This window comes from Henckelia pumila, chromosome 2, assembly GCF_033568475.1.
Source record: "Henckelia pumila isolate YLH828 chromosome 2, ASM3356847v2, whole genome shotgun sequence".
Lineage (NCBI taxonomy): Eukaryota > Viridiplantae > Streptophyta > Magnoliopsida > Lamiales > Gesneriaceae > Henckelia > Henckelia pumila.
The window spans coordinates 129,289,293-129,306,922 of NC_133121.1; the positions used below are offsets into that span (position 1 = coordinate 129,289,293).

The 17,630-nt window shown below is 39.3% G+C and overlaps 5 protein-coding genes across 5 annotated transcripts; 2 read left to right on the forward strand and 3 right to left on the reverse strand.

Moving 5' to 3' along the window:
- Positions 1 to 977: 977 nt before the first annotated feature.
- On the reverse strand, positions 978 to 1,673 carry LOC140878398 (uncharacterized). Its single transcript, XM_073282000.1, has one exon. The coding sequence runs from the start codon at positions 1,671 to 1,673 to the stop codon at positions 978 to 980; it is 696 nt and encodes a 231-aa protein (XP_073138101.1).
- A 2,128-nt stretch (positions 1,674 to 3,801) lies between these two features.
- Positions 3,802 to 5,444, forward strand: LOC140884942 (uncharacterized). Its single transcript, XM_073291851.1, has 3 exons — positions 3,802 to 4,414; positions 4,609 to 4,668; positions 4,824 to 5,444. Exons 1-3 carry the CDS (start codon positions 3,953 to 3,955, stop codon positions 5,208 to 5,210), a joined length of 909 nt encoding a protein of 302 aa, XP_073147952.1. The 5' UTR covers positions 3,802 to 3,952; the 3' UTR covers positions 5,211 to 5,444.
- Positions 5,445 to 6,151: 707 nt separating this feature from the next.
- LOC140878399 (putative ripening-related protein 5) lies at positions 6,152 to 8,440 on the reverse strand. The gene is made up of 2 exons (XM_073282001.1): positions 7,890 to 8,440; positions 6,152 to 6,641 (listed from the first exon to the last, which is right to left on the reverse strand). The coding sequence occupies exons 1-2, from the start codon at positions 8,438 to 8,440 to the stop codon at positions 6,152 to 6,154; spliced, it is 1,041 nt and encodes a 346-aa protein (XP_073138102.1).
- A 552-nt stretch (positions 8,441 to 8,992) lies between these two features.
- Positions 8,993 to 12,030, forward strand: LOC140880960 (putative ripening-related protein 4). The gene is made up of 2 exons (XM_073285877.1): positions 8,993 to 9,570; positions 11,545 to 12,030. The coding sequence occupies exons 1-2, from the start codon at positions 9,013 to 9,015 to the stop codon at positions 12,028 to 12,030; spliced, it is 1,044 nt and encodes a 347-aa protein (XP_073141978.1). The 5' UTR covers positions 8,993 to 9,012.
- Positions 12,031 to 12,587: 557 nt separating this feature from the next.
- On the reverse strand, positions 12,588 to 16,972 carry LOC140879495 (multiple C2 domain and transmembrane region protein 5-like). Its single transcript, XM_073283231.1, has 2 exons — positions 16,832 to 16,972; positions 12,588 to 15,865 (listed from the first exon to the last, which is right to left on the reverse strand). Exon 2 carries the CDS (start codon positions 15,805 to 15,807, stop codon positions 12,823 to 12,825), a length of 2,985 nt encoding a protein of 994 aa, XP_073139332.1. The 5' UTR covers positions 15,808 to 15,865; positions 16,832 to 16,972; the 3' UTR covers positions 12,588 to 12,822.
- Positions 16,973 to 17,630: the final 658 nt, after the last annotated feature.

Genomic DNA, 17,630 nt, shown 5'->3' on the forward strand with positions numbered 1-17,630 from the left:
GTAGTAAGCCAAGGGTCTGCCCTCTTGGGTTAATACAGCCCCCAACCCCGTCCCTGACGCATCACACTCCACCACAAACTCTTGGCAAAAGTCAGGCATCCGCAGTACTGGAGCAGTGCTCAGAACTTGCTTCAACCCTTCAAATGCTTCCTCTGCCTTGTTGTTCCAGCAAAATTGGTTTTTCTTTAGTAAATCCGTTAATGGCCGTGCTAACTTCCCATAGTCTCTGATAAATTTTCTGTAATACCCGGTCAATCCCAGGAATCCCCGCAAGGACTTTACATTTTGTGGTCTCGGCCATTGACCAACACTCGTTATTTTCTTCGGATCCACTTGAAACCCTTGGCCACTGATGATGTGCCCTAGATACCCCACCTGATGCAACCCAAAGTGACACTTCTTTCTATTCAAAACAAGTGCATTGGCCTTCAGGACTCCCAACACAATTTCCACATGCACACCAAATGCTCGTCCCAATCACGGCTATATATCAAAATGTCATCAAAAAATACAAGTACAAATTTTCGTAAGTAAGGCCTAAATACCTCGTTCATAGTTGCTTGAAACGTGGCAGGGGCATTCTTTAGCCCAAAAGGCATAACCAGGAATTCATAGTGGCCCTCGTGCGTCCGAAACGCTATTTTTGGTATATCATTGGCTTGAACCCTGATTTGATGATACCCCGATTTGAGGTCTAACTTCGAAAAATGCCTCGATCCATGTAACTCATCAAACAGCTCCTCTATCACCGGAATCGGGTACTTATCTACTATTGTAATTTCATTCAAGGCTCTATAATCGACACAAAACCTCCAACTACCATCCTTCTTTTTTACCAGTATGACTGGGCTTGAGTACGGGCTATTGCTGGGCTGTATTACACCGGACTTCAACATTTCGTTTACCATACGCTCGATTTCATCTTTCTGTCGATGAGCGTAATGATAAGGGCGGACTGATATTGGCCCACAACCCTCTCATATGATTATTGCATGATCCTGGTTGCGGTTAGGAGGTAGTCCCTGGGGTTCACAGAATACCACGGCATAAGTATCAAGGAGGCGATGTAAAGCCCCATTAGGTGTTGGTACCACTGTAGAAGGCTGCCCATCTGCATCACTTTTCCATTTTACCAACACTGCCCCACCAAATTTCACATCTGTGGTCTTGACAATTGATTTAAGAGATACTATGGATTGATTGAGTGACGGATCACCATGTAGCTCCATAGTTCGCCCACCCCAACTAAACTTCATTTGCATTTTCTCCCAATTCAGCAAGACATCTCCTAGAGTACGTAACCAATCGACCCCAAGGATTAAGTCGATTCCCCCCAATTCGAAAATATAACCTGCAATCCTCATTTGACACTGACCCAAATCGATGTTTAAATTCTTGCACAACCCCTGACAGCCAATACGACCCCCATCCCCCAGACATACCGCAAATCGTACCCCTTCGTCAACTACCAGGCCCAACTCCTTAACCAGCTCCTTCGAGACAAAATTATGGCTTGCGCCACTGTCCACCATCGCAACCACCTCTCGACCTTCTAAAACCGCCTTCATTTTCAACGTTTGAGGGTGATTGATACCATGGACTGAATATAATGGCAACTCCAAGGTATTGTATTCCACATTTGAAGTTACTGCCCAAGTCTCACCTTCCACCATCGGCTGCAAACCCTCTTCTTCTCCAGGCCCCGGCTCACCCCCATCCGTTTACCCTTCTTCTTCGGCCAGAATAGTAACTCGCAAGCTTTTATGGGTGCAGACATGCATCGGATGATATGGCTCACCACATTTAAAGCAGAGTCCCTTTTCACGTCGGTGAAGAAACTCTTGGTGAGAAACTATTTTACCATCGCGGGTCGGAGGCAGTGATGCCCTAGCCACACTGCCGCTCCGCTCAGCGCCACTGTTTCTGCCATAGATAGGCCGCGAACCTCCGGCGGGAGGTGCTGGGGTGAAGGGTCTACGGACGGCTGAATCGCCTGGGCTTGTTGGTTTGGTACTCCCATAAGTCGGTAGAGGATTTTTATTTGAGAAGCCGCTATTGAATTGGGCCTGAGAGGCCCAACCCATTCCAGATGATTTCTGCTCATGGCCTGACCCATAACCCGATCTGTATCTTTCCCGATCCACCATCGCACTAAACAACTCCATCTCCAAACCTCGCGCCAACGTCATGGCGCGATCTACCGTCCGAGGGTTGTGGACGATCATCCGCCGGCGTATCTCCTCTCGCAGACCACTCAAAAAATAACCCAGACATTGATCCTCTTGAACATCGCCTACCTGGACCACCAACCTCTCAAATTTCTCGATGTATGCATCGACCGATTGTTGCTCTTGTTTTAACGACGCCATCAACTCAAATGGATTAGCATCAAGCCCACCATATTGCTTGATGATTTCTTCAGCGAATCTATCCCAATTCATATTTGGGATCCGTGTTCTCATCCAACGGTACCAGTGCACCATGGAACCGTGCATACAGATGTAGGCCAATTTGAGCCGACACTCTACTGGTGTCTCATGAACTGTAAAATACTGTTCCATCTTCCCCAGCCAACCCATTGGGTCCTCTCCTTCAAACGCCGGCAGATCAATCTTCTTCAAGGCAGTCTTCATCTCCTCCGACATCCCTTCATTACCAGCGCCACCCACAACACTCTCTCCCTTCTCGTGCCCTCCTCCTCCTCCTTGTACTTCGTCCATTCGGATAATATTGATTGTCTCCCTTCCTTGTCCCTTGATAAATTGTTCCATCATCGCTTTCAATTCCCCAAACCCGTCGAGAGCTTGTTCGATCTTCTCCAATCTCCCTTGCATATGTAACACCGTCTACTGTAACCCACCCACTGATCTCTCCATGGTTTCGATTTTCGCTTCTGCTCGTGTGCTGGCCATCGTGATTTAGCGCTTCTCAAGGATCCGGCAGGTCGGACCAATGTTGTGTTTTTTCGATAATAAGAGATTAACACAGCAAAGAACACGAAGAACACAAGGTAATAGATGTGATTGTATTGCTAAAATGGTAAACCCCAGAGTAAAAACACTCTGTACAAAGATTTCCTCCCTAGCTAAGTGCTAGTCACTCTTCACGTGTAATCTCTTCAAAATAATAACTGAATATCGTTTACACAACATCACTATCTTATATATCATCACCCCCTTCCCGTGTATTCTTTTGCGATCTCCTAACATACACATTAACAATCTTGGGCTTTTCTTGTCCACTTTCACTTGGGCCCTCCTGGTTTAAGCTTCCTGAGCCCAATGGATCTTTATTCATAACACTTTGAGTTCCACCTCCGCTAATTCACTGCAGACATGTTATGTTGTTTCCACTACGAGAATTCAGACTCTCCCGGCCAAGTGTTAGGACTCATATAGACACATTATGCAGTTTTATTTTATTGTTTTATGTCAATCATTACTAATTACTAAATTTGTACAATAAATTACGACAAGAATACCATATTCCGAAAAAAAAAACAAAAAATTTGAATGGAAAATTAGTTTGGAGAAATATGTTCAAACCAAAGATTACGTAGCCTTATAGTTTGAGAATCGATAGATATTAAAAAAAAAAAATCAAAATAGGACCAACTAAAAAAAATTGTCTATATTTAAAATATAAAATAAAAAATATATTTTACAAAAAATAATATTTTCTTACCTCACAAAATTAACCATACTGAGTTTTGGTGAAAAACACGAACGGACACGTGTCGCCAACTGGGTATGGAGTCTTATTTCACAGAAAATGGAAGTGGCCCTGGTTATTCGATTTCTTCATCTTCTTTGTCGATGAAGATTAGGTTTATATTTGAAGTTGCAGACATGGAACTCAGAATCGTGAAGATTTCAGGGAAGAGAACGGCATGCATTGCTCTTGCTGAATTTGCTATGGTTCCAAATTCTGCGATCCATTGCAGACAATTTCCATGGAAAATCAGCGCGATTCCAGACTTCTGAACCTTAATTCATCAGGCGGCGGCGGCTCACCGATCAATGTGCCGAATTTCGTCCCCCTTCGCCGCATTCGCCACTCGCTTCTGACTCCATCTTTCGATCCGTACGTTTCTAACAGTTCGGATTCTCCGTCTCCAATGATGAAGTACCTGCGCTCGGCAGCTCCGGCGCTTGCCTCCACCGTCCCATCATCGCCGGTGTTCGCTACGCCTCTGAAGGTCGAGGAGGATGTTCTCGTTATGGACGGAATTCCGGTGCCAAAATCCAATATAGGCGGCCGAGCGAGAGGAAGGGCAACTATGACACCATTGAATTTGAATTCTGCTTCGTTACAGCCAGGTGGTGTCAGGGCTGAGAATAGCAATTCCAACAAGGAGTATATTTGCCGTCATTGGGAGGATTCTGTTATTTGTCGCTATGGTTCCAAATGCCAGGTCAATTAACTCTCTCTATCAAAAGTATGGTTCTTGATTCAATATTTGTTATGGGTAAAGGTAAAGTCGTTGCTTATGATTTGAGAGGAAAAGTAGCTAAAAGCTCACCGCTTCCTATCAGCATATATTGCTAAAGTTTTATTTAGGATACAGTGAATAAATGCTCTATTGACTTCACTTATTGATTACAACAGTTTGCACACGGCAAGGAGGAGCTGCGTCCTCCTCGTTTCTCTGGCAAGAACAAGCTCGAAGTATGAAAGATACATTCTTTTTTATGTTTTTCCTTTACTTTTCTTGCCAAATATTATATCATCCATATTTTTCAACTGTTGAATTGTACGTCTTTATATACACCTCAAGATTTATTGTGTGGATTTTGATACCTTGGCAATTTCCTCGCGAATAGATCTTCAAAACTTACAACAGTTCCAGCGGATCAGGCTCATCATCACGTGGCAGGAACAGCTGTTCAGTTAACAAAATCATTGCCGCCTCCGCCACAGCATCCCTCTTATTGCCAATACCACCCACACCAATTGTCTCATCAATATATACTCTTGAAATCAACACCAAATCTGGATCCATCGATGATAGCAAATACCCAAATCCTGCTCTTTTAAGTTCCAATTGGTCACCTCTGGATGATGGAATCGAGGTTATTTTACCACTTGGATCAAGTGAGAGACAAAAGAATCCCTGGAAAGAAGATTTGGAGGCTGAGATACAAAAAGCTCTGTACTGTACAGGTTCGACAAAAAGATTGCCTGTGTTTCTCAATATTTCCACAGACTGATTGCTTAATTTGGGTTCTCTTTTGGCTGAAGAAATACTAGTTTGAGATCCACCATTCTTGCCCCTGGTTTAGATGGTACAACTGTTGTGATACCATTTTTACTGGTTTTTGAGCCCACGATTTGGCTGAGACAGAGGTATAGGTGAACACTACAAACAATTGCATAGCAAGTATAGTAATCTGATTACATAAAAAAAGTACTGTTATCTGATTACATGTCGATTGTTGCTTTGAATGAATAAGTGGAAGATTTTCTCTGATTAAAACCCTGAATTTGTGCGTGTTTCGGCGCCTATTTGAGTAGTACTTGAATATTGACGGCAAGGAGCATGGCCCTTGGATCATCGTGGATTCTACATGAAATCATTTGTCATTCACTGATCCAAGGGCTTTTGTCCATCGGGTGTAACACATTTGGTGGAGCATAATTATCATTGCCAAGATGGACTCGAAAGTAACACATTTTGTGCAAGATGCTAAGGACAGAATACAGCCAGTCTGCATCACAATTGGAACTCTTGCTTTTATGCAGTAGTTCTTGTCTATATTCGATTTCATTTTCATCTGTGGGAATGAATATAAGTCTTATCATATATGGTGCGTTCAAAATATATATATTGGAAAAAAATGGAGAAACTTTTCATGTAAATCCAATATATACACGAACACTGGCAAAACTACAATCACTAAAATTAATGATTCATCAAACAAATAACATTATAATGTGAACACACTTTCAAGTTTAACCTTCGTAATGTCCCTTTTTATGTCAAATAACTCCTCCTAACACAGATGCTGAGGGGTTTGTCGAGTTTATCATTGCACTTGAGATACAGCAGAATTTTTCCTTAGACTTTACATCTTAGTCTTTATATTCTTTGTATATTAAACTCATTATATCACATATGTTAACAAGAACATGAACTAAAACATAATTTCCACTATGCATCAGCCCAAGTTATATCCAAATCACCCCAGTCCTCTAAAGGCACCCCTAAGGCTCTCCAAACAGCTTGAGAAGCATCAACAATGTTATTATCACATGGAGGCAGATAATCATGTTTTCTATCGCAGCCTATCGAAGAATCACACTCATCAACAACCATAGCATCCACGCTTCGGCCCTTAGCACTTACAGTAATGTTCTTTAGGCACCTGCTTCCGCTACTGTACCATCCAGTTGATAATGCAACGACAGGTGTGTGGTCTGAATGATACTTATTATCACATTTTGCCGGCTTTCCCCCATCTCCACCTTCTTCAAAACTGTTAAGATTTAGAACTGCCTTCGTACTGCCAGATACAGGAGGTGAACACTTGTAGGTCGTGTAATACCTTCCCTTAATGCAGCAGATAGAGTCATCTTCGTGACAGTAATCTGGAGGTGGCATTTTGCCCTTTATTTTGCTGCTCGGTTTGCAAACTTGAAGCCTAGCTTCTAAGAATTGAGGATAAAGGAGTATTATGAAAAGAAAAGATCCTAAACACAAGTTCTTCATAATGTTATCAGTTCCTTTATGCATTAAAGCTCAAATCTTGAAAATTAATTTGATGAAAACAAGATATATTTCATTTGTTTATATAGAGTTTAACCCAAGAAAATGCCAGGATTGCTATCATTTAAACTTTTGGCTGCTTCTTATATGATCCAATTGAGGTTTCAATGGCACTTCGTACCAATATATTTTTTGCATCAACTTTACCTCTACGGTCGTATGTGTAGTAAAGAAATGGGATTAGTATCCCGTCCTTGTCTAATCAGGTATAGGAAATAGGAATGTGTTTCCATTGGACTTTGTTGCTCAAGCCTCTAAGAAATCATTACAAAACAATTTCTTAATGGATTTTTGTGCGTAGCAATTTCTTTTGCTGCATATAATATATGGTATTGCAAATGAAACTTAAAGTTAGGCAAAAAATTTGAGTTTCTCCACAACATTATCACATTTGTTCCGTCCTGAACTAATGGCCACCTTGTTTTCATTATAAATTTTGTCTCAATATATTCTTCGTAATGGTAGACACTGTCAAGATTTCATATCTTGAGATCTTATTGATCATCTTGGTGTCTAAATTTAGTAAACAAAGAAAAATAAATGAGAATTCATCGGTCAAAAATTGAAGAAATTCTTGCGATATTCTTATGTGACCGTGGGACTAATATTGTCCCTGATTTGTTGAGTCCAGACACGAATAAGTCTAATACTGATATATGTTTGTCTTTTTTATTTTGTATAGAGATCGATAATGAGATGCTATCATGAAAGAAGTACACACACGATAGATTCAGTGATCTGTTGTTATTTTACAGGCATATATATGTAGTCCAATAACACCTGCAGTGTAATCTTGTGATAAACAGTTTCTTGTATCGTAATTTTGCAGGCTTAAAGGATCTGTGAATAATTATACCCTCCAAAAAAAAGGATCCATAAATAAACTTGTGGATTGAATTGGATGCATCACGAAGTTCAAGAAACCTGAACACATTCATATATAGAATTACCGTGAACACTGGAAAATTGTTGCAAATTAACATTCATATTTCACAGGCAAATGCGGACTAACACCACCTTCCCAAATCAACAACAAAGTAAGAAAAGTACATAACATAACACGTAAAACATATTTAGACGAGAAGTTGAAGCTCAGAACAAACACCAAGTCTAGGCATCAGACCATGTGATATCCAACTCCCCCCAATCATTTTCTGGAACTCCCAAGGCTTCCCAAACTGCCTTCGACGCATCGACAATGTTATTAGGACACGGAGGCTGATAATCGTGCTCGTTATCACAACCCATTGTAGAATTGCACTCATCAACCACCATTGCTGTCACGGTTCTGCCATTAGAACTTATCTTTATGTTATTATGGCATCTGTTGCCTCCGCTGTACCATCCGGTGGATAGAGCCACCACTGGGGTGTCGTCAGAGTGGTACTTGTTGTCACATTCCGATGGTCCCCCGCCATCTCCGCCTTTCTGAAAACTATTAATTGTCAGAACGGCCTTTGTGCTTCCAGAGACGGGAGGCGAACACTTGTAGGTCGTGTAGAACTTTCCTTGCTTACAGCAGTCCGAGTCATTTTCTTGGTTACACTGCCCGGGAGGCGGCTTTTTCCCTTCTATTCTGCCGCTTGGCTGGCATCCCTGAAGTCTAGCCTCTATGGAATAAGAAGCAAGAAGTATCAGTAAAAGCAGAGTTACCCCTGTGCTTGTGTTGTTCATCTTTGATTCTTGATTAATTATCTGTGGAGTTTGGTGAAGTGATCTGCAAATTTGTACTTAACAATGTAGAATACGCCAACACAACAATCAAGGCTCATGCAAATTATTTTGAATTATTTTCTGATAAGAGTAACGTTTCAAGCACTCCACCCTGCGCCACAGCAGCTACGATTTGGACCTATATCTTGGATGCATCGAATATTTATTGATTTCTCATTATTTAATCTTTGCATGTTATTTTTGTGTGTGAAGTTTTGCTTGATTTTCACAAAGTTGCTGCCTTGCACTGGATGTTTTGATGGGATTTTAGAAATTCAAATCCAAATTAGTTATATATCTTCCTTTGAGAGGATGGTGCGACTTGTTGAATAATAACTTTTTAGTGTTCAAATTAATTGGTCCTTCAAAGTTCCCAACAGTTTCCAAACTAGTAAATTTGCACAAGTTTTTGTTCTTTGAGCACTTTCTTGGAATTTTCCCTGAATGAAGCTTATATAAACAGAGTGATTGATCTGATTTTCTGCATCGATATTCAGTGTTCCAACACAACTAAAAGCTAATACAGAGTGAAGATGAAGAATTTGAGCATGGTTTCATCTCTTCTGTTGCTTCTTCTTGCTGTTTATTCCATAGAGGCTAGACTTCATGGGTCATGCAAGCCAAGCGGCAGAATAGAAGGGAAAACCCCGCCTCCGGGACAATGTAACCAGGAGAATGACTCGGATTGCTGTGAGCAAGGAGAGTTATACAACATTTACAAGTGTTCGCCCCCTGTCTCTGGAAGCACAAAGGCCGTTCTGACTCTTAATAGTTTTCAGAAAGGCGGAGATGGTGGAGGACCATCTGAATGTGACAACAAGTACCACTCCGACGACACACCAGTAGTGGCTCTATCGACCGGATGGTACAGCGGAGGCAGCAGATGCCATAACAACATAAAGATAAGTGCTAATGGCAAAACCGTGACAGCGATGGTGGTTGATGAGTGTGATTCTACAATGGGTTGTGATGAAGATCATGATTATCAGCCTCCGTGTCCTGACAACATCGTCGATGCGTCAAAGGCAGTTTGGGAGGCCTTGGGAGTTCCGGAAGATAACTGGGGAGAGTTGGATATCACATGGTCTGATGCATAGGAACACTTCTGTTTGGTGCAACTGATCATACTTGTTCATGTACAATGTATATATTGAAGCATATTAAGAATATACAGTGTCGGTTCTCTTACACGTTGTCTAAGAACACTTTATGGCCTACTGATTTCAAATATCGACCATTAATACTGATTTTATATAACACCAGAAGTATCATATGCGTCGTCAACTCAAAATTTCTTAGTTTCTACTAAAAATACACGTAATCTGAAGTAGTGAAATAAATATTATTTCAACAATAGGTAATACTTCTAACATGTAATTAACGATCCCTTGATCCAATGACATACAATGAATCACGTTTGATTTTTCACGTAAGATTTTGCATTGGATATAGTGAAACATTGTATGCTATTAGATCAAGCTTTAGGAAAATAGGATTTAATAAATCATGTTTAACAATAACATGTAAATCAAAAGATAATTAAATAACTAATGCACTCCAAGTAGGCCAGACCCCAACCGTGTGCAGTATAGATATGGATATAAAAAAATTGGACGAATTAGCGGATGCGACACCAACTTCAAATCCTCGACAAACAAGAACGATCAATACGACATTCCCTAATGTCCTCCCCTAAAGCATTAAAAAAAAAGGAAAAAATTTGTGTTTTTGGTCTCATGTGTTTGTCTCTTTGCGATTTTAATTCTATATATTTGCATCTTGTTATTTTTTGTTCTCCATATTATCAAATTTTAGTTTTATTCCCCAATCTTTGTTTTCTTGATAATTCTAGTTTATTTTTATGACACTACCAACGAAAAGGTATTAAAAATGCCAAAATAAAAATATATGACTAAAGCTGAACATAGCAAAGTGACAATATTACATGACCAAAAACACAGTTTTTCAAAAACAAAAAGACAAACAAAAAACAACAACCGCAGCGCAAATGACACGAAAACATCAAAATTATGATACAATACCCCAGCTAGACAACCATTTTGGAGATAAATAAAAAATAAAAAAAGAAAAAGAAAACCCCACGAAAGATCCTAATCAACCACCATTCAGGCATTCACTATCAGTCGCCTAAAGATTCTTAGGACATGCATAAATTCTCTCAGAAGAGAACCCCACAAATTAATTCTTTCAAATGCTAAGGGACAACGTACTAAGTTTAGATCAGCAAGTGTTATTTCTTGCTTAGCCATTATTACCACATAGTACTTGTCTATGTTAATTAAACATCAGAAAATAATGGGTTACTTAAGAAGATGCACATGGAATAAGACACCATGTTTTGCATAGTGAATAATTGGACTAATATGACCAGCTTGGTTTCACCTTAATAATGAACCAGTCAAAATACAGCAACTTGCAAGTATAGAATATGGTTTTATTCTGTTTTCTTACAGCACGAACTTTGTGTTTGGATTGATCATATTGCAACAAACATTTCAACAAATAATGTGAGTTTGAAGATGATTTTTAGAAGGAAGTACTCCAAGTAATTTGCGCATCTAAATTTATTGTTAAAATGTTTTTGATTTCTCTAAAATCCAGCTTTTCTTATTCTCAAACGTTGTAAAATATCTTTTAAAATCAGTTCCAATCTTAAAAAATGTATTTCCAAATACTTTCTTGGTAAAAAGTTTTTTTCTTTTGAAAAAAAAAATGAAGTTTATTCAATGCTAGTGAAAATATTTTTAACTAAATTTTTTAAAAGTATTTGCTTTGAGGGGTTCAAAACTTCAAATGCTACAAAATCTTAATGGCAAGGAATCACTATAGCCAAACCCTTGAATGGGTCAATGGGTGTTGGGGTTGCATGGCTATAGTGTAAGAGGGTGGCCATTCATGCCTATAAATACGTACCCAACTTGTTCAAGATTCTTCATATCAAAATCTTGGAAATACCTATTACGTTCACTAAAATGGAGAAACATTTCTTTTGCGGTGTGACTATCCTACTCTTTTTCTTCGTTTTAGCCAAAACCGGAGCTCAGCCTTGCAGACCTAGTGGAGTCCTTAGGGGCAAGAAACCTCCTCCGGGGCAATGTAACTCACAGAACGATTCGGAATGCTGTGTACAAGGAAAACTTTACCCCACATTCAAGTGTTCGGCTAAAGTGACCAATCATACCAAAGCTATCTTAACACTCAATGGTTTTGGACCAGGTGGTGATGGAGGAGGGCCATCAGAATGTGACAACAAGTTTCACTCAGACGACACCCCAGTGGTGGCATTGTCTACAGGATGGTTCAACAACCAGAAACGATGCCTTAAACCCATAACTATATTCGGTAATGGAAGGAGAGTTAAGGCTATTGTGGTTGACGAATGTGACTCAACTGTTGGGTGTGATGCCGAGCATGATTTCCAGCCTCCATGTCGTAATAACATCGTTGATGCCTCTAGGGCAGTTTGGAAGGCATTAGGCGTGCCAGAAAGTGATTGGGGGGAGCTGGATATCTTCTGGTCTGATTCTTGATTCTGAAAACATATGGAAGTTGCTGTTTTATTAAAAAATGTCTAGTACTTCTAGCATGCATGTTTGCGTGTGTTTTAGCTTTGATGGTGTTTGCAGTGTGTTTTAGCTTTGTTGCAGTTTGCAGTGTGTTTTAGCATTGATGTTTTTATTGTAACACGTCTTAATAATGAATCCAAATGGTTTAGTTTTCCTCTGCAGATGAAACATACTGAACATGTACTCGAATGGAGTTAGCATTCTGCAGCATTACATGCTACAAATCAATATGGCAAAACAAAAAACTAGACAACGAATCCTGGCTTTCTAATTTGGAACGTGGGAGATTCCACCCAATCATCAGATGTCTTTTTGTTGCATTAACTGATATTGTTCAGCAGCAAAAATTAGTAAGTTGGTGGTATACTAACAAGGTCTTTTCATGGAATGTCCCCAAACTTTCCAGAATCTTTGTTGATTCCAAATTTATTCCGTCATATGTCATGCATGTGTGATTTTTCCATTAATCTTGGAGTGGGAAAAAACGAGAGCCCAATAGTTGCCATTTTGGGTCATAAAACTCAGAAATGCATTAATATCGCCAGTTGGCAACAATAAGAAATTCTGTAGCAATCCGTGTTCAAATCATACCAGAAACAGATTATCCCAAGTGCTAAACACACTGCGTCGGCTTTGTAAAGAATGACATGAAAACTAAATGTATACGTATCACATATTTTTAAAACTTCATATCTTTGATAAAACATTGTGAAACTAAATGGCTAGCAAAACTGGCAGTAAGCAGAGGAGGACAGTTCACAGCAGCATGCTATCGGTACTAGCAGGCAGCCGTCTGAAGAAATTCAACGGGGCAGATGGTAGCTTATGCCAAAACATCGGATGCCTCATAACATATAACACATACGAGATTATTAACAACCTGAAAGGTACGAAGTACACTATAGTGGCAGCTGTAATGCAGAAAACCATGAATATTACAGTAGCTCGTGGATCTCTCCAGCTCCATAATGCCTGAATCCTTTCCCCTTGAGATGCTATATCACCCACCACCATCTGGATCCGACCAGCTACAGTTCGTAACCGATCGTACCTCATTTTTACCAGGTCTGTACCACACGTTGTTGGGAATGTGTCAAATTCCTCGTCAAGCTCATCAGGATGCACAGCATCAGCAAATGACAGTTTTGTGTCCATGTGAGGAGGGTATCTAGGCCGGTAATAATAGTTCCGGAGACCGATTAGAAACATGTACAGAAATGCGGTTGGTAGAATAAGTTCTGGGAAACAGATTAGCATGACAAAGAGAACCTGCACTAGTACTGTTGAGATGGGGTTTTTCCACGTACAAACTTCTCTAAACCATTTCCCAACGGTGAACAATCCATTAAAAACTGACATCAACCTGAAAAAGTTAGCCTTGCTTCGCCTCATACTCCAGAGATGCGAATCAGAATCGGTCATATACTTGACCACTTCTTTTCTGAGAGGGGGTTCAGCCCGACTTAATCGTTCTGCCACCATATTGACAGCTTGGTGACGCAACATATCAAGCTGAGCCATAGCCAATGGTCTCACGTAGTGCCTTTTGGGCAAGACAGGTCTTGAGTATAAGAACATCATATTAGCCATTGATATGCATGAAAACCGAATTGCCAAATGCAACTCCCCCATCTTCTTTACACCAGAGGGTTGAAGTACGAGCAGTGGGTAAGAATGAGTATACACATGGCCAGTCTCAAGAGTTGATATGCGTATCCGAACTTTCCCAATATTAATGTCTCTGTTACCATTTGAAGCCTTCTCGCCTGTTTGGCCATTGTCAAAAACACCAACAGTAAGAACAGTGGCTGGATCAAACACTTCCCAAGAGTACTGTTCATTGTACTTAGGATTTAAGCAATCTACAATTGTTCTCGTTCGAATCCATTTCTGACCATACTTGGCAACACAAAATGTATTGGAAGTGCCCTTACCATTTACCATCTTCATGGGTGTAATGGCTTCAGCATTTAAAATCCCTAATTCCAATATACCGATTGGTGGCTTCCAGAGCTGTTTTGCTGTTGGCCTCAAATCACTGCTATAATGTGTAGATTCATCAAGGACATGGTAACCTCCATCAAGGTAGACTTGAAGACAGACCCTACTAGCAAACTTGTATTTTGCCAAATCCCCATCATCCATTGAATTCGGGTTTTGAAGGGTAAACCATCGAGGATGAACAACATGGTTACCAACCCGTTGATCAACTGTTGATAATGGAATGAAAATACTACCAAGAATCTCATCTTTGTTTGGGCCGACACGGTCTTCCACTGAAAGTATTAGATGATCATCAAATGGTTCTGAAGCAACAAACATCAACTCTTCATTCCATAAAACTTTCATTTGTCGTGATTGCACTGATTTTGTCCTTAAGACTTGGTTACCAATCTGTGCCTTGATGAGGAGGTTCGGAACTTTATTTTTCTCCAATAAAACCAAGTCCTGTGCCTCAATCACATTAACCAGAACATACCATAACCTTGGGGAGAGATAAACTTTTGAACGGAGGTGAGTTAACAAGACCGAGTCATCAGCAGGGCTAGTGGCATCTGAATGCCAAGCGTCTGGAAAAGCCTCATCAGCTTGTGTGCCTATCCAGACTGCAAGCATTAGTTCTCCTTTCTTTTTCTTCCCCTTCTTGTTTCCAAGTCGATACCATTCTGGAGCTAAAGGGCTATCTGGTGGAACTCGTGTTGGGATCTCAGGAAGGTCAAACCGAATAAGCCCAACAAAATCATCTTTTAACATGTCCTTATCTTTGACCACGACTTCCAAGACAGAGGACTGCATTCTTTCTCTTGAAAAGGTGAACACCATATTCCACTCAGGGTTTTGCGTTTTCTCACAATGCTTCGTCACCCCCTTATAGTTACCGAGTTTTACTTCAACAAAGGGGTCAAGACTCCCAGTAAGATTCTTGGAAGGAAGGTCATGAGCTTTGACAACCCGAACAAAGAGGAACTGCATTGGCTCAACCAGGTCATACATGTTGAATTGATTCTCTAACCGTCTAACTTGTCCACCAACAACTTGACCGCCACCAAGAACAGGGCTGGTTTCTTTAAGCATAAAATCAGCTCGTTGCGAGGATAAAGCCGAGTATATGCCGATGTGTTGTGGTGTCTGAAGTTGAAACTTTATTTTGTCGACGCCTTCTTTTATTGGTTCGTTGGAGATCCCGGGAGGAAGAGGCTCTTGTTTCTGGTTCTTTGAGTTGAAGAGGTGATAAAATGCACGCCTTATACCACCCCTTTTGCTGTCAGTCAACGATTCTGAGATGACCTCTTCCACTTTCGGAGAAGCCATATCAGGAAGAGCAATTGTAGATTTGATATTCGGGTCATCAGTCAAGAAGACTTTCATGCCAAGCTCCCCTCGTGCACGTGAGAAAACACCTCCTTTTTCTAAAGGGTAGTTAAAAACAGCAGCATCAGATTGGTAAACAAATGATGTGCCAGCTATCCGAACTTTCCCCAAGGAAGATTTAGGTTTATTGCTTTTGTTGGCACTGTAAACATGAGCCTCGAGCATGTGATTATGCATGTCATTTGGATCAGAGACATTAAAATAAAAGGTCTCACTCCAGAACGGGTCAAGATCTTTCTCTTTGATGGTGGTTCGAAATTTCTGACCATCAAAGTGAAGCTCCACAAAAGGGTTAGATGAACCCTGCCCATCTATAGGTATAAGGTTGCGGGCTCTCACAACTTCAACTGCTAACTTGAGATTGCTCATGGCAAATTTTCACAAAAACTTCATCCTTGATGAATACAAGTGAGGGAAATCACACTACCTGTTTGCGAAACATGCTGCTAACTTTAATAATCTCTTAACAGAGGACCAACAGAAAGGTTTACGAAAAACGAAAGAATCGATAAAATGATTGGCAAATAGAATCCTAATTTTGACAAAACTCAGGGTAATACTAGGTCTTCTATTTTTTTATTACTTAATTCTAGCAACTGAACTGTCCCTCCAAAATACATTTACTTCATCTCAACTAAATTTTTAAGTTTGTCTTGGATCAAAACAGGATCAAAAGGATACCGTAATCTTGAGCATTGTATGCTCCTAAAAACATCAAGTGATCTTTGGCCAAAAAAAAAAAAACAGAATTTTTTGCCCTTTTCTTACAGAAATTACGCCACTCGTTAGGTTCAGCTAGATATGAATCAGTATTTTTTATATGTCTTTACCTCCCAAAAGAGATGAAAACTTATCTGGATTTATTAGTCAACATAACAAAAATAGGAATAAAAATTGAATTTTTTTCACATCTCCTCTGTTTTCTTACCACTTTTTTACTACTGAGACATCTCCTTCCTATATCGGCACAAAAAATAAATACATAAAATTCCAGCTTCAACTCTCAACAACAAAAAAAGTAAGTGGATCCATTCCACGCAATATACTCGCAAACCGGAATAATCAAATATACGATATTCCTATTTTTATTTAAATTAGTCTAAGAAATGATAAAACCATGAAACTAATCCAGAAGCCCAGACGGCCAGATAGATAACTACACTTTTACATTCTTGAAAACAAAACAAAAAATCCATACCCCATATTCAAACTTTACATTCATATATCATTCTTCAGTACATCTAAAAAAGGGATCTTTCCACCATGAAACGCAAAAACACAATCCCATAAATGAGAATATGCCAAACACCCTTTAAGTGTAACGTATATAGGAATTAGAGAGAGGGGAAACAGCTTGGATTTACAAATCCAAAAGGCCAAAAAAGGTACGTACCTTCAGGTTTCTTGTTATTCCACAACTTTTTTTCATTTTTGACTTAAAAATCTTTAATTCTGAGGTAGAGATACACATGAAAAAGTAACATGTGGGAAATGAAGAGTTGCTGGGCAAACCTGCACAGGCTTTGCTCATCACTGTAAATATGTGGATTTTATTATCATTAAAAAAAAAAAAAAGTAAACACTCACAAGTTTATATTATATATATATACTCCCTCCGTCCTCTTTGGATTTCTACAAATTAAAAAAAACGTGTTTGGAAAAATAAATTTTATATAAACTTTTTATTTTATCTCTATTCAATGTATTAAAAAATAATTGTACAATTTTCAAGATATAGTTAATAGGGGTATATTAGTAAAAAAGTGTAAAAAAATATTACTAAATATGGTATATGACTATATATTTAAGACAAAAAAAGAAACATTAACAATATAATTGAAACGAAAGGGAATATAAATGTTACATTATATTATAAAATATTATGAAAGAAAGAGGAAAAATCAAAGAAGACTTGCTTTCCAAAAAAAATCAAAGAAGACTTGAGGATGGTTGAAAAGTCCGCGACAGTGGTCTATGATGTTCCAATTTCAGCATAATTAACTAATAATTAATTAACAAAATAAAAGCAGAGCTTTCTTCTTTTTTCTTTTTTCTTTTGAAACACATAACACTTCGCTGTTATAACATTTAATTTAATTCTCTAAAAAAATATTTAATTTAATACTGCTGTTCGGTTATGAAATGTAAATTTAATAAGTATTAATTATAATGTTAAACATGTTTAATTTGTT